This window comes from Erithacus rubecula (genome assembly GCF_903797595.1).
Source record: "Erithacus rubecula genome assembly, chromosome: 12".
In the NCBI taxonomy this organism is placed as follows: Eukaryota; Metazoa; Chordata; class Aves; order Passeriformes; family Muscicapidae; genus Erithacus; species Erithacus rubecula.
The window spans coordinates 6,115,429-6,131,122 of NC_136664.1; the positions used below are offsets into that span (position 1 = coordinate 6,115,429).

At 55.8% G+C, this 15,694-nt stretch overlaps 2 protein-coding genes across 2 annotated transcripts; one reads left to right on the forward strand and one right to left on the reverse strand.

Annotated features, from left to right (window-relative positions):
* Positions 1–414: 414 nt before the first annotated feature.
* On the reverse strand, positions 415–4,764 carry USB1 (U6 snRNA biogenesis phosphodiesterase 1). Its single transcript, XM_079316159.1, has 7 exons — positions 4,032–4,764; positions 3,773–3,924; positions 3,452–3,635; positions 2,899–2,952; positions 1,804–1,909; positions 1,097–1,180; positions 415–827 (listed from the first exon to the last, which is right to left on the reverse strand). The coding sequence occupies exons 1-7, from the start codon at positions 4,133–4,135 to the stop codon at positions 723–725; spliced, it is 789 nt and encodes a 262-aa protein (XP_079172285.1). The 5' UTR covers positions 4,136–4,764; the 3' UTR covers positions 415–722.
* ZNF319 (zinc finger protein 319) lies at positions 4,755–13,819 on the forward strand. Its single transcript, XM_079316158.1, has 2 exons — positions 4,755–4,884; positions 6,300–13,819. The coding sequence occupies exon 2, from the start codon at positions 6,668–6,670 to the stop codon at positions 8,327–8,329; it is 1,662 nt and encodes a 553-aa protein (XP_079172284.1). The 5' UTR covers positions 4,755–4,884; positions 6,300–6,667; the 3' UTR covers positions 8,330–13,819.
* The last annotated feature ends 1,875 nt before the right edge of the window (positions 13,820–15,694 follow it).

A 15,694-nucleotide genomic window follows, 5' to 3' on the forward strand; every position in this document is an offset into this window, starting at 1 on the left:
AGTGTGGAGCTGGGGCAGGAGCCACTACCCCTTGACTCACCTGTGGCCTGGGAGGGACTCACCCTCCCAGCCCAGGCAAACACTGACACAATCTATTCCAGGGCTCACCCACACCTGGCAGCAAGCTCTTGCTTGGCAAAAGGATCAGACACTGAAATGTCTCTACAGAGGCAGCAGCAGCGTGAGAGGGACACAGCATGACTCAGAAGCTTGTCCGAGATGGCTTACAGTAGGAAAACACTCAGGGAAGAGGATCCAGCTCCATGTCCTTGCCTCTTGCTACTCAAAACATGCCCAGAGCTTCCCAACAATCTGGCAGTGCTACTTCCCACTGCGTGAGACACTCTCCCTTTAGTAGCAGCTTCCCACGCTACCTTCTTCCTCCTTCCCATAAGGCATCTATGGCTTTTGAAGATATTTTTTTTTCCTTTTTTAAAAAAAATCAGCAAAATTAGCGACCGTGGGATGTCTGGAACCACCAGTGCTGACAGCAGCACATCCAGGAGCGAGGATGAAATCTGCTATAAACACACTTTTCTTCAGCCAGCAGCTCAAACTGGAAGTGGCCCGACTTGAGGCCACAAACACCACAGAGACGCTGAGCAGGCAAGAAGAGGATGGAGCTGCGTGACAGCCCACACCAGCCAGAGCTGTGCCAGACAACAGTCCTTGGTCCAGCATCAGGCTCTTCAAGGCTCTAAAATGCACAGCCCCACCTGCCCCTACCTCAGGGGGAAGGAGAAGTACTTGTTCCCTGACTTGCAGCGGATTTGCTCCCATTGGATACGCAGCAGGAATGCTGACTCCTCAAACCCATCCACAATGTCCTGGAAAACAGAGGCAGGAGTCAGTACCAGGAGGGGGATCTGCCAGAGGATGGAGCTGGCAGCGCTCTCTCTGAAGCAAGTCACAAATTAAGCCATTTGCAGCTGGAAGCCTCTGACTTCCCTCGGGAAGATCATTTAAGTCACGCTCCCCCTAGTGAAGTTTGTCCTGCTCAATGAAGAGAATTTCCCACTCTCCACCCCTGGCAGAGAGATGTGGCTGGACTCCAGCTCTGCCCTCCCCCTGCTCTCCACAGCACATGGGGACACACCTGGAGCTCCCGCAGGCACTGCCCTTCCAGCCTGCCAGACAGGTCCCCGACGCACCAGGCCAAGCTGATGTGGAACGATGGGTCCTGCAGACAAAACAGGGATAGGAATGCAAGGGCTAAAGGAGCTTTGCTCCGTGCACAGAGCCACAGTGGGACACCTGGCATGATGCTGCTGCCCTGTCTGGGATCACAAAGGCTGGAGGATCTCAAAGCTGCGAGTCCCCTCTGCCATCTCAACAGCTGCAGAGCTGAAATGGACAGTGCTGGAGGCAAGAGGAGTGCTGGGCTTCTCAGCCCAGCCCTTCTGGACACCAGTGGGCAAAGCTGCCTGGTTCCCAGCCTCTCTCTGCTTAACTCTGCAGCTCTGGGAGAATCTCTCAGAACTGGTCCTGGAGCAGGTACATGGGTCATTTCTGAATAACCCTCCCTACTTGGCTCTGGAGACAGACAAACTTGGGTCAGGCCCTTCAAAATCCCAAATCTGTTCCCAAAGCTAGTACTAAGCAAAAAGACTGGACTGATGCCCAAGAAAAAGACACTAGGATTGTCTTCAGTTCCCCCGCTGCCCATTCTATCCCAAGACAACCCTGCTTCCAAGCACAGCAGGGCAGCCACTGCAACTGGCTCCTGTTTATTTGAATGAACATCTCACAGGGAACCAGCCAGCATGCCCAGACTGGCAGAGGAATAACCAGGAAACACCTCACCTTGTAGAATGTGGGAAGGTCAAATTCCTCTAGAACACCATCCACCTCTGAGACCAGCTCCAGCAGCTGGAAATGCCCAGCAGAGATCTCCAAGCCAATAAAGGTCCTAAAGAAAGGCAAGGAGAGATAGCAAGCACCCTTTCATGCTGCAGAAAGCACAGCCATAAGAATACTTAGCCCTGCATTCCTACTAGGCAAGTTCCCTGCTCTCTAACACAAGAAAATCTGAGGAATGCCAGGTTTAAGCATCCAGGGATGCTGATTGTATTCTGAAGAAAAACAGAAGATGTGGTAACAGGGAGAAGCAGGAGTGCATGATAAACCATGTAGATTTGCTAGATTAACCCAGTATTTTTTGAGACATGAACATTAATTTTCCAGGCAAAGGATGCACTGGATGGGAATTTCAGCAGAGTGCTGTACCCATGCAATAGCTGCATTAAAAAAGTGGAAGTTGCTGGAGAGATTTTACAGTGTGAGAGGAAGCAGGGAATGGGAAGTACCAAGCTGGAGATATGTGACAAATAGGTCAGCACCTCCTCCAGGACCGTCGGGATGACACTTTCTAGAGTCATTAAGAGTCATCATTTTCTCCCCCTCCAGGAGGGAAGCAGAAGATTCAAGTGTCACCCAGATTCCATATCCACTTTTTTCTACCCATGACTATCTTGGGCTGCTTTTCCTGCCAGATTCAGCAACTTTTCACAATTTTAATCACCTTTGCTTTGGCATTCAAAAAAACTTAATTGTATTCTGTTGGAATCAGGCTTCTGAGCTGACATCCAGGAGAATTAGCACCATCTCAGCTCTTTCTCTCCAGCTCTTGGAAGACCTGCACTACAATTTCACGACTGGCACTGGTGCCAAAAGAGGTGGTCCCACTCTGCTCACACCAGCTAATGAGACCAAAGGCTTGCAGAGAATCAGCACCAAAGCTAAAAATTTGTACAGATGGCTGGGGAAAGGTGTGAAACGTCTGGAGATGATCTAGAGGTGAACACATACTGTGTTCAACCATGGGACAGGCAGGGTGCCACTTCCCATCCCCCCAGCACCTTGCTCAGACTTCTCCTGGGGCAGGCACGCTGCACTCACCTGGTTTTGTTCTGGTTGGTGTAAACCTTCACTTGGTCAGCCACGCAGAAGAACCTGAAATAAGAAATATCCTATTTCAGCTGCAGGAGAAAAAAAAAAAAAAAAAAAAAGGAGAAAATGAGAAGGGGCAAGGATTGTTAGCAAACCATGGAAAGATATAGACAAATGTATGCTGCAATTAGACTGAATTGGTGCAACCAGAACCTTTGGGGGCTCAAATTAATTAATTTCCCTCCCGTTTCCAGCCCTCCAAAGCCTGGACAGTGACAGAAGCCCTGAAGGAGCTGATGCTCAGCTGGTGCCTGAGCCAGATGTAAGCTACAAAACCATTCATAGTTTAGGGAATGGCACAGCTCTGCCTGATCCTGGAAAGCCAGAACCTGACGTGTCTGGTGCCAGATCCTGAGGCAGTGAGAAAAAATCCTCAGGGCTTTAATGTTCTGCCAGGACCAGCTGCCAGGGACACCTTAGGGCGTGGATGCTGGTGAAACACGGCTCCCGAGGGCAGAGGAGGGGTGTGAGGAGCGCTCTCCCGAGGCTCTGCCAAACCCACCTGTGGAAGGCGGCCAGGCGCTCCCTGAGGCAGCGAACGAAGGGCTCTATCCAGTGGTAGCGCAGCACCACGCACTGCGAGAGGCTCAGGTGGAACTCCTCCATGGCAGCCAGCGACGGCACGTAGGTGCGGGCGCGGGACACCAGCAGCTCCAGCAGCTCCAGGAATTCCTCCTGGGCAGCGTCTGCGGGGCAGCGCCGTCAGCGAAGCGCTGGCCGCGCATCCCCGCCGGCACCGGTGGCACCCTGGAGCGCAGCGGCCGAGTTCCGTCCCGCCAGCCCCCCGGCCCACCCCGGTCCCGGTGCCGGTGCCGGTACCTACAGGGCAGGTAGACGTGCGTGGCCCAGTTGCCCCGCTCGTGGGGGAAGCCGCGCACGCGGCCGCCGTGCCGGGAGCTGTCATCGCTCACGGCCTCCTCCGGGTCCGGGTCTCCCGGCAGGCCGGCGGGCGCGGGCAGGCGGGGGCGGCCGGAGCTGCGGGACCGGAGCGGGGTGAGAACGAGGAGGAGGAGGAAGGCCGCGCGCTCCCGCCGCCTCCCGCGCGCTCCTGCCGCCACCACCCTACCGCACACCGCACCCACCTGGCTTCACGGGGCCCCTGCGCGCCGCCGTCCCGGCTGCCCCCTTCCTCCTGCTGCTCCTGCTCCTCCTCGGAGCTGCTGTACCCCACCAGCGAGGCGCTCATGGCCGCGGCACCGCCGGGACAGCGCGCTCCCCGGTGGCGGCGGCCGCGCAGTTGCCGGCGCGGCCCGGCAGGGGGCAGCACCGGCCGCGCCCGCCCCGCCTCCTCCGCCGCCGCCGCCGCCGCGGCCGCCCCGGCCCGGCCCGCTCCGCTCCCTCCGCTGCGCGCGCGCCCGCCCGCCGCTCGCTCCCTTCCCTCCCTCCCGGCTCCCGCCTCCACGCCAGCGCGGGGCTCGGCCGCAGCGCGCAGGCCGCGGCCCTGCCGCCGGCGAGGCCTCCTCTCGCCGCAGGTGAGCGGCCCGGCCGCCGCCGCCACCCTTTGTGTGCGCCTCGCCGGGGCGGGGGCGGCCCCGGGCGGGCAGCGACCCCCTGCACCCGCCCCCGCCGCGGGCCCTCCCGGCGCGGCGGCGGCGAAGGCCTCGGGGCGCCGTCCCCGCGCTGCCGGCGGGGCCGCCCGATGGGGAGCGGCGGGCGGCGGGCCGGGCCTGGCCGCGGGCTGCGGCGGCGGCGGCTGCTGGTGGCCTGCGAGCTCCCCGGCCGCCCCCGCGCCCCGCGGCCCTGAGGCGGCCCGGGCCCGGCGGGAGCGGGACGGGCCATGCCGAGCAGGCCGCCGAGCCAGTTTGAAAGTACCTCTGCGCTCCCGACCGCGCTCCCTAAATGGTTGTCGCTTCCCACCTCCCACGGAGGGATGAGTTAGGCTGGAGCTGGCGCCGACGCGGGTCCCCGCGCTGAGCCCTCGGTAAGCCAAGGTTGGTATCGCTCTTCCCTGTGAGGGGCGCGATCTTCCCTGCCCGTAAGGCCGGGGTGCGTGGCCGGTGGGTTCATCCTGCCACGGTGTGCGGGGGAAGGCGGCGCCCGGGCTGGGCTGAAGTTTGGTGTCCCGCCGAGCTCGGTGCAGGACCGTCACTGCGAGCCCTCGAGTTTGGTCAAGGTGAGCTCTGTAGGAGAAGGAGGTTATCCTGCCTGCCGGCAGGGCTGCCATGGTGCCTTTGGGGGCTTTACTGCCCAAAACTGTGCTGGAGCACAATATAATGAAGTATCCCCACAGTCAGAGGTGGGTGCAGCAATACATGAGCTGTGGGGCTCAACCCAGTCTCAACTGAGTGCCGTGGAAGTGGGGATGCTAGGAAGTGGGATTCTCTGGTGGTCTTTTTTGCTTAGTTTTAGACATAAAAATTATTCTTGTGGCAGGCCAGGGATTTCCTTACCATGGGGGCAGGTGGTTTGACACAGAGATGGGGATGCTCTTATGGGGCTGGGGACTTGAGGCCCAGGAGTGTTGCTGCTCACCAGGGCTTGCACCTTATTCTCTCTTGAGGTGTGTTGACACTGCTGCTGTCTGCTGCTCACTGGTGGATGTTATTTTTCTCTAAGTTGGTGCCAGGTTTTATTGGACATCTCTAGAAAGACTGGAACTTTTCAGTGAGAATAAGCCTGATGATGCTCTGTAGCAAGGCCAGGCTGCAGGTCTGGCCTGGATTGTTTGGTTCGGTGTACTTTTATTCCATGGTTTGGTAGGAGGTTCAGCTGAGCCACTGCTTTAGCTCTTCTTTTATCTTCACAGAGTGGTCCCTGAGGTTTCTGTGTTCTGTCTGAGGATAGGATAACACTCAGGGCAGATCTTCTCCTGAGCTCTCTGGCTCTTCCAGTCTACAAGTACTGCCCAGAGAGGAGGAAATCCCTTGGGTAATGGGCTCAATATCCAGGCTACAGGAGGAGCTCCATTTTACAGAGCTGTTTCAGCTGGAGTGGGATCATGTTAGGATCTGCATTGACACCTGTAAAATCTAACCCAATAGCTTCTTGATAGAACAGTGTTTTGTGCACAGCCTGTGTGCACTCAGACAGTGCCACAGCAGTCCTGGAGATCCAGTGACCCACTCAAGGCTGAGCTGAGTGGGCCCTGGGCAGTTGTGCTGCCTCTCATGAGAGCACAGCACCCAAACGTGCCTGGCTGTGTCCAGGCAGAGCCCAGCTCTTTCCAGGCTGGGAACTGCTTGTCCCAGACCCTTTGCACAACAGCCAATGGCGCTTCAGTTCCACAGTGACTTCCTAGTTTCTTTGCAGGGATGCAGGAGAGTTTTCAAAGAGAGCCATGGGGGGAAGCTGATAGAGATTTGCCCCCATTTTTTCTAGATCTGACATGAGCTGTCTTCTTTTTTGCAGAGAGCTGCTCCCTGAGTTGCTTCCTGCGCCCTTCCCAAGTGTGAGCACATCACAGCCAGCACGAAGAAGGGCCTCTGCTTGTCTTCAAGGCACTTGCCTCTGCCTCCTGTTCTTTTGTCTAAAAGAAGGAAAAGCCAGACCAAATCAGTGCATAAAGAACTTGTGCTGGTCTAAGGAGGAGGCTCTGGAGTCTCTTCACCTCTTTTCTTCCTAGGATCCTGGCTGTGGGCTGGATTTTCTGGTCTCAACTTCAGGGGATCAGTTACAGGGGATCAGGATCTCAGAATCTTTTGGTTTTGCTTTTACTTGAACGCTTTCAATCGGGAAACTGAAGCTATCACTGCTAAAATCCCATTTTTTTTTCCCAAGCATGTCAGAAAGCTGGCAGCAGCAACAGCAGCAACCACAGCAGCCGCCACCACCGCAGCAGCACCACGCTGGGACAGCCACCCTCCCAGAGCACTCCATCCCTCCCAGCACTGCTGACAACCCCTTGGGCTGTGCCGTGTACGGCATCCTGCTCCAGCCGGACCCCGGACTGCAGCACCACCAGCACGCCCCCATCCAGGCTGGAGAGCCATCCCACAAATGCGGTGTGTGCGGCCATGACCTCGCTCACCTCTCCAACCCCCATGAGCACCAGTGCTTGCCAGGCCATGACCGCTCTTTCCAGTGTACCCAGTGCCTGAAGATCTTCCACCAGGCCACCGACCTCCTCGAACACCAGTGCATCCAGGTGGAGCAGAAGCCCTTTGTGTGCGGGGTCTGCAAGATGGGCTTCTCCCTGCTGACCTCGCTGGCGCAGCACCACAATGTGCACAACGGCAATGCCATGAAGTGCTCTATCTGTGAGAAGACCTACAAGCCTCCCGAGGTAGAGCACTCACAGCCTCTCGACCCGTCAGAGAAACCCTACAGCTGCTCCATCTGTCAGAAAACCTTCAAGCACCTCTCGGAGCTGTCCCGGCACGAGCGCATCCACACGGGTGAGAAGCCGTACAAGTGCACGCTGTGCGACAAGAGCTTCAGCCAGTCCTCCCACCTGGTGCACCACAAACGGACGCACAGCTCGGAGCGGCCCTACAAGTGCACGGTGTGCGAGAAGACCTTCAAGCACCGCTCCCACCTGGTGCGCCACATGTACGCGCACTCGGGGGAGCACCTCTTCAAATGTAATGTCTGCGAGCTGCACTTCAAGGAGTCCTCGGAGCTGCTGCAGCACCCCTGCACGCCCAGCGGGGAGCGGCCCTTCCGCTGCGGGGAGTGCCAGAAGGCCTTCAAGCGTCCCTCGGACCTGCGGCAGCACGAGCGCACGCACAGCGAGGAGCGGCCCTTCAAGTGCGACCTGTGCCAGATGAGCTTCAAGCAGCAGTACGCGCTGATGCGCCACCGCCGCACGCACAAGGCCGAGGAGCGCTTCAAGTGCAACCTGTGCGAGAAGGGCTTCGTGCAGCCCTCGCACCTGGTGTACCACCAGCACGTGCACGGCATAGAGAACCTCTTCAAGTGCAACGTGTGCCAGAAAGGCTTCAACCAGTCCTCAGAACTGCTGCGGCACAAGTGCGTGCAGAACGCCGAGCGGCCCTTCAAGTGCGCGGTGTGCAACAAGTCCTACAAGCGGGCCTCGGCTCTGCAGAAGCACCAGCTGGCCCACTGCGCCGAGAAGCCGCTCAAGTGCACGCTCTGCGAGAGACGTTTCTTCTCCTCCTCGGAGTTCGTGCAGCACCGCTGCGACCCGGCCCGCGAGAAGCCCCTCAAGTGCCCCGACTGTGAAAAGCGGTTCAAGTACGCCTCGGACCTGCAGCGCCACCGGCGCGTGCACACGGGCGAGAAGCCCTACAAGTGCTCCTCCTGCGAGAAGGCCTTCAAGCAGCGCGAGCACCTCAACAAGCACCACAGCGTGCACGCCCGCGAGCAGCAGTACAAGTGCATGTGGTGCGGGGAGCGCTTCCTGGACCTGGGGCTGCTGCAGGAGCACAGCGTGCAGCACACGGCCGAGGGTGCCTACCAGGTGGCTGCCTGCTTGCCGTGAGCCGCCCGCCCCGCGGGGGCTGTCAGCTTGCATGGGACACTCCTGAGCCTCGGCCTTCTCCCCCCTCGCCTCGGTTGTTGCGACCTCCAGGGAGTGTGGGGGAAAGGGGGGGGCACGTTGTGGGCAGGTAAACTTTCCTCTGGCCTCAGTGATTGATGTGCCACCTGTATTGAAGCAGCAACAGAATGTTAACATCTCATGGGGTGGAAAAAAAAGGAGGGAGATGGAGAGAGGAAACTATTCTTGTAGATGCCTGGTGTTCCCTGGACTGTAGTTCATGCTGTACCTGCAGTTCCAGTCCTGGGAGCTCAGCTGTCTGTTGCAGGCACCAGCTCTTTGCGTGCAGCCTTTTTCCCCTTCCCTGTCTGGCAGGGTTGGTAGGGAGGGTTGGGTGACTCTCCTTCTGGGGAGGGTTTAGGAGCAAGGCAGAGCCAGACCTCCCTTCTCCCAGGGTGTGCTGCTTGGCATGGAGATAGCAAGTTTCTGCTGCTGGGGTCTCTCAGCTTAGTCCAAGCTCAGTTGAGGGCACCATGTCAAATTATTAGTGTTGATTGACTGCCCCAACCTCCCCTGCTCTTCCTCCTTCTAGAGTGTTGAAAGGGAAAAGCCATGGGGCTTCACAGCTCCAAAAAGCACTTTGGCATTGCTGCTTTTGCAGTTGCTGCCTGTCACACTCTGCAAGGGTTCTGAGTGAGCCTGCCTGCCCCCTGTCCCTGCCAGCTGCACAGGGAGCTGGAGGAAGCACTGTGCTGTTACCAGGAGCACTGGGACAGTTTGCCCAGGGAGAAGTCATGGATTCTCCCTCTCTGGAGACATTCAAAACCCACCTGGACATATTTCTGTGTAACCTGCTTTAGGTGACCCTAACTTAGCAGGGGGGTTGTACTATATGATCTTTAAAGGTCCTTCCAACCCTAACAGTTCCATGGCTCTGTTACAGCATTCATACCCTGCTCCCTACCAAGAGCCTGGCATTCAAGAGCTGCTTCCCAAGGGGAAGAGCTGCTAGCCCTCCTGCTGAGCCTTGCCTCCAGCCCCTTGAGCACCCCTTGGGCTGATAGTGGTACCTCCAGCAGGGTCAGGCAAAGGGTTGTTACAGCTCCAACACTAAGGGGTGAGATGAACACTACAATAACCTACAACTGCAGAGGTGTTGCCATGGCCAGCAGTAACCCACAGCACATGCAGGGGCTTGGTGTCTGATTTGCTGGAGGAACCAGAGAGAGCCAGGAGAATCCTTTCTGGACTGCAGGCTCGGCCCCATGAGGAGGGCAAAGTTAGCAGTGGGTAAAGGAGAAGTCTATTTTTTCCCCTCTTGGAGGAGTCCCGTTTCACCCCTTTGCCCTTTCTTTACCTCGTCTGTATTTTTCAGGTTTTGCACACTTCTTGTAAACATCACTTAAAAATAAATCTCCCCTAGCAAGGTTGATGCAGCCTCAGGTGTTTTCCTCTGCAGGAATTTACTGGCCAAGAGATCCATTACATGTCAGTTTGATGCCTTGAAGGTTGAAGATGTGCCTACTAGGTTGTCCCCCAGCCTTCCCCTCCATCTTTGGAGATATTAAGATGTTAAATATCCATCTGTGGAGATGCTCTGTCCCTGACTGGATGTGATCCTGGACAACCTGCTGGAGCTGACCCTGTGCAAGCAAGGAGTTAGACCTGATGGTCTTCAGAGGTCCCTGCCAGCCTCAGCTCTGCTGTGGTGTTGGCTGATGCTCTTGTGAGGTTGTAGTGAACAGCAGCCAGTCCCATGTGCTCCACAAGTGATTAGGATGAGGTTAATAACTGTTGTCCATGGCATGTGTAGACATATTGACCTTGCAGAGGGTTGGACTGGGCCTGCATCTCTCCTGGGGGACCCTTGTCTAAAAGATGGAGAGAGGCTTTGGTTTTCCATTTCCAGCATGGTGAGGGGGAGCAGGGTGCATTTTCAGGGGCTGGGACAGTGCAGTGACAGGGTAGACCCTGGGGCTGAGACTTCATTATGTGCAACGTTAAGGAGATGAAAACAAACTGTGCTCTCTGCTGCCCAAGGAAGAGGGACCCATGATGGTTATCTTACTTTGTGCTGCCTCAAAGATGTAGAACTTCCTACCAAGTTTTCCATCTGTGTTTCTTTTTCCTCTTTTTTTGTTTTGCCTTTTTTTTAAGCAGTTTGTTAAAATTCATTAAAAATACTGTATAGTTTAACTTGATGTCATATTGGATCTTTAAAAAAAAAGGAGATGTGGTAACTTGGATTTTTAAAGAGCTCTTTAGTTCTAGGTAGCTGTTTTTTGCTGTTTAATATGTAGTAAGTTCAGTGTATGCTTTACTGTAGGAGTAAAAGAGAGTCCAAACAAAGGAAGGCTAACCCTGTCTTTACAGAAGGGCTTGGTGGTGATGGAGGCTGCAAGTGTGGGACCAGATGAGGACTGTGGCACCCACCTGAACCCTTGCTCTGTTCCTGCCTTGGGCCATGGTTCTTCTGATCTTGCCCAGCACAACTGCCAACGGTTCAGTGCTCACCCTGAGCACTTGGGCACAGCACTGGCAGCCAGGATCAGTGCCCAGGGCTTAGAGCTTGCAGAGAGGCTCATCTTTGCTAGGAGGAGGGTGTGAGATGGACTCAGTCTCCATGGGCTTTGTGGCTCTGCTCTTTCTTTCTGGGGCACTGCTGGCTGGAGAAGGGTTTGGAGAAATCATCAGCTGGTTCTGCCCTGCTCCCTTCTCTCCCCAGGAGCCTGGAGGAGCTGCCTGGCTGACTGCCTGGCACTTGGAGCAGAGGAGGATGGTGAGCCCCAGACACAGCTCCACACTATGAGGAGCTGCCAGATCCTGCCCCCTTGGTACAGCTGGACAGAGGGACTGTTGGGGGTGTTTCCCTTGTGCTGAGCACCTGGGAAGCCCTGGATATCCCAGTGAGTAGCTATGGCTCTGCCTAGGATATGGCAATAGCCAAGCAGTGCTCTGAGCAGAGGGACTCATCAGGGCTGTGTGCAGGGGACCCCATGCCAGGGAGAGAGGGGATGCTGTGGGGAGCTTGGCAGGGCTGAGCCCAGGTCCAGGTCATCAGCTGCTGAAAAGGTGCCTCCAGGTTCAAAAACATCATGGTGCAGAATTAGAACATCATTATTAGGATTGGCTGTGAGGCCATGGTGACTCAGTCTCTTGTTTCATTTGCTGCCCTGGAACAGCCCAAATGCTGTAGAAGCCCATGGAGAACATGCAGCTGGAGCTTGTGGGTGGAGGACCTGTGCAGGGTGGGCACTGAGTGGCCACGGAGAGCTTTGGGTATGTTTTTATAGGAGCATTGTTTAGTTGGAAGCAGCAGTGTTGCCTGCAGGGGTAGGGAAGCAGATCCATCTCTGTTGCTGTGCCTTTAGGTGGTGTTTTGTCCAGTGAGGTGGAGGTGGTGGAAGCATCAAGGGGCACAGGAGTGTCAGGAGCACTGTGCTGCATGGGGAAGCAGGGGCTGGCCTGGGAGCTGGTGTCCCTGGGGCATCCCACTGCAGGGCTCTCTGCTGACTGCTGGTGTTTCCTTTTCAAACCAAAGAGCAGTTGGGGCCAAAGCCAACTGCTTGGGGAGTAAACCATGTCTCTATACCTGTTGCACTTCACTTCTGGTGTTTACTTCAAGCAACTTTCAAGCTCCTGCCTCTGCTTGGCCTCTTGCATTCCTCACTGCCCTGCAGCACCTAGGAGAGTTGCTGTGCTGGAGCTGGTGTGCCATCAGCCCTATGGCAAGTGCTCGAGCCAGTTGCAGACCTGGCTGTCAGACACTGAGGATGCTGTGTGGGTGGTCCCTCCTGAAGGGTGGTTCTCCTTGGCAGGCAGTCCGAGTGTAGGATGCTGCTGAGGTGGAGAGGAGGGTTAGATTGGGCAGAGGTTGTGTGGGTGTTGTCCAGGACATAAGTCCTGCTCTCTAGGGCTGCTGTTCCTCTGGCTGCCTGGGTCCAGGAAAAGGTAATCCATGAGCTGGGCTTTTACTGATCTTCACTTCTTCTGAATCTACCTACAGGATGCCTTTAGCTGACTCAGCCCCTTCCCTTCCACAGCTCATGCTTTAAGACATTCTCAGCTTCTTTTTTCTTTGTTCAGTTCTTTATTTGTAAGCACTGGTTTGTTTTTCATTCCTTCTTCCATACTGATTGTGGAGTCTCTTCCTTTGTTTCCACCTCTGTCTTCTCCCCCCAGCCCCAAATTCCTTTCCCAGGCTGAGGCTGGATCCAGGTAATATCAAACCACTGATAGTGAGATCAGGTGTTTAGGACCTGAATCTTGCTGGAATCCAGTGGGTGTTTCTGGTTCCTCCCCACAGCAGGCCATCCATTTTGCTGGGCATGTGCTTGTGACCTGGCAGCTCGGCTCAGCCAGATCCTGCCTGTGCTCCAACAAGTGAATCCAAGCCAGGATCAAGAGCCAGAACAGAGATGTAGGAAATGGGGACTGGGGTGGGAGCAGCCAGTTCCATCTCCAAGGCTGGAAATTAAGTCAGTGAAGGACTGACAGACATTCCTGGGGGGACATCATGACACTGGGGTGGGCTCAGACAGCACAGTTATTTCCCAGCACAGTTAGTGCTGTGGAGCAGCTGTGTGCATCAAGCAGGTGGCTGAGCTGAGTTAGATGTGGCATGGACAGCCCTGGGACCATGGGATGCTCAGGTGGCCATGCCAGCTCTCTGGTGAGCAGGTGCCATCTCTGCAAGCTGGGTGGGAAGATGTACACGCTCTGGTCTTGGGGTCTGTGTGCTGGACTGGGGGACAAAGGGGAAAGCATCCTCTCACAGTTTTGGGACCATCTCTAGGCACTCAAGCCTGCCCTTGCAGGGAGGAGGGAGGAGAGCCCTTTCTGCACTTCCCTTGGGTATTTCCATCAAGTCCAGGCTGCAGCTGAAGCCTGGCCATTAAAAATAGGCAAAATCCTCTTGTTATACTTAAGAGTTTGACTCTTTCTCCATTGGGTGGTGAGTTCACCTGTGGGAAGGTTCCTGTGCATGCAGGTGAAATGCTGAGGCTCAATAGGACAGGCCAGTGAGGTTTGGGGCTGGCAGCTCCCCCCAGCCCCAATGAGCACCCAGCTTCTCCCCAGCTGCCCAGCTTCCTCCACAGCACCTGGCAGCTGCCTCTGCCACTTTCTGGATGTGAAGATGCTGCTCTCACAGTGTGCCTGGGTTGTTCAGTGGGGAGAGCAGGACCACAGGTGGGAGCTGAGCTTGTTTCTGAGTGCCTCCAAGCCGTGGATCTGAGGGACTTCATGGTCAGTGAGATTCTTGGGCACCTCCCAGCCTGTGGTCATGACTCCGGTAGAGTTCCCAGGGCTGTTGGAAGTTGCAGCCAAGGTTGCTGAGGTTTGTGTGGCTTGCAGTGCCTTTAACACTGCTCTCCATGTGTTTCTAAGATGATACTCCATGTATGTGTGTATATATATTGTAATAACACATCCCGCTCTTCTGTGTGAGTGTCAAATGGTTTTGCTTTACTAATAAATTTATAGTTATTTATACCTTCCTGTGGGTGTGTAAGATTTCTGGAGCAGAGGCCATGTGCCAAGCACTGCCTCCTCATCTTCTTTGTGCTCTGTCTGGCTCTGCTCAGGGCTTTTTTTCATGTTTTCTTTCTTTTTCCTCAACTTTTTTTGAAGTAGAATTGATGGTTCCTCTTCCTGGTAACCAGAAGATGCAGGGTACAAACAGGCTCCCAGGGGCCAAAAGCAAACACAAGCAGAATATGCTGAGTGGTTTTGCCCCTTGCTGGAATTGTAATGATCCAAAACTCCTCCCTGAGAACTTCAGGGCAGGAGCAGGCAGGAGTGTCTTCTGCCGGAAAGGAGCTGCTGTTCAGGGGACAGAAGCTGCTGCATGCTGTGCTCTGGGGATTCCCAGCCCCACATACAACTGTTCAAGCTTTTCTGAGTTTGTTTTCATCCCTCATCCTGTGATAGCAAGAGAGGAGCCTGCTGCAGAGGTGCTGGGGCCAGGCAGGATGGCTACTTGTTGCCCACCAGGATGGAGACACCCATGGAGCCAGGGAAGGAGTAACCAGGTCAGGGAGCTCCAGCACTGCTCTGGGGAGCTCTGGACATACAGAAACAGGCTGGCCATGGAGCAGAGAAGCTGTGCTGGTACCTGGATTCCAGGGTGTCACTGCAGCCAAGATTAGGGGCAGTGGGAAAGGCTGGAAGTCGTGCAGGGCTGAAGGTAAACGGATCAAGCAGCAATTGGCAGGCTCAGCAAGGGGAGGCTTAGCTCAACCCAGCACAGATTTGCTCTCCTTGCTCTGGAACTGGGGCAGAGCTGTGGGTGGAGCACCCTCAGCACATCACCTTGTGTCACCCCACGGGGTTTCAGCAGCTCCTGTGCTGCTCCTCTGCACATCCCTGCACCCACCTGCACATGGGTGAGACGACTGCCTTCCCCACAGCACTGCTGGTGAGTGCCTGCGGCAGCTTTGGTGGCTCCAGGGATTTTGAGGCTGCTCAAACCTGCTTGATTTTGGGTTGTTTTTATTTGGTTTGGGGTTTTTTTGTTTGTTTTTGGTTTTTTTTTTGTTGGTTTTTTTGTGGCACCCTGCACCAGGCTGGCTGCTGGAAGGCTGGGCACTCAGGACAGCTGGATGCCAGTAATCCCATTTGCAGGCAGCACAGGGCTAATCCTCGCGGAGCCCTGAGCGGATTGAGGTGGGTTTGGGGGGGTCAGTGGCGAGCTGCAGTGGCCAAGGGAGCCCATGCATGCCAGGAGTGGCTTCCCAGGGAGGCAGAGGTGAGCCTGCAGGGGTAAGTGGCAGCGATGGAGGCGAGGGACACGGCTGGGATGTTTGCAGGGCCACCTCTGCCCATCACTGGGGGGTTTGGTGATCCAGAACAGAGTTGGAGGATGAGCTGTGCTGGTCCATGGGGAGTGATGATGTGAGGGATGGGTAATGTGAAGGTTTGATCAGCTGCTGGGGGGAAGGAAAAGCCACAGTGCTCCCTGCTCCAAACAAAGCCATGGTCTGTGCCCTTCTTGCTCTTAGAAATGGGACTTTGCTGGCTGGCAAAAGAAACAGCCACAGCAGGTGGTGGCACCGCTGGGTGCCTGCAGTGCAGCAGGGTGCATAAGGCTGCCGACTCTTTCATGTCAATAAAGGCAAATCCTGGCTGCCTATTCCTATTTCTTTCAGCAGCTAGTTTTGTAGGGACCCACAAATGTTTCTGCCCATTTCTTGTTCAGATTTGGCAGAGGAACAGCCTTTGCCCGCCACTTTCTTTCCCAGGCCAAGGACAATCATATGGTACAGGTTTTTAGAGCTGCACCAGCTCATGTAGAGGGAGGAGGAGCCCTGGCTGACAAGAGGGGCTCGCTGCAGCCTCAGGGGGCTTTCTGCAGGATTGTTTGAGCTC

Bases quoted from the DNA above. Each gene is read 5' to 3' on its own strand.
- ZNF319 (XM_079316158.1), top strand. From the start codon at position 6,668: ATGTCAGAAAGCTGGCAGCAGCAACAGCAGCAACCACAGCAGCCGCCA.
- USB1 (XM_079316159.1), bottom strand. From the start codon at position 4,135: ATGAGCGCCTCGCTGGTGGGGTACAGCAGCTCCGAGGAGGAGCAGGAG. The intron at 3,925-4,031 runs GTGGGTGCGGTG...CCGGTCCCGCAG, and splicing joins CAGGGGCCCCGTGAAGCCAG to CTCCGGCCGCCCCCGCCTGC. The intron at 1,181-1,803 runs GTGAGGTGTTTC...TTTTGTCTGCAG, and splicing joins ACCTTCCCACATTCTACAAG to GACCCATCGTTCCACATCAG.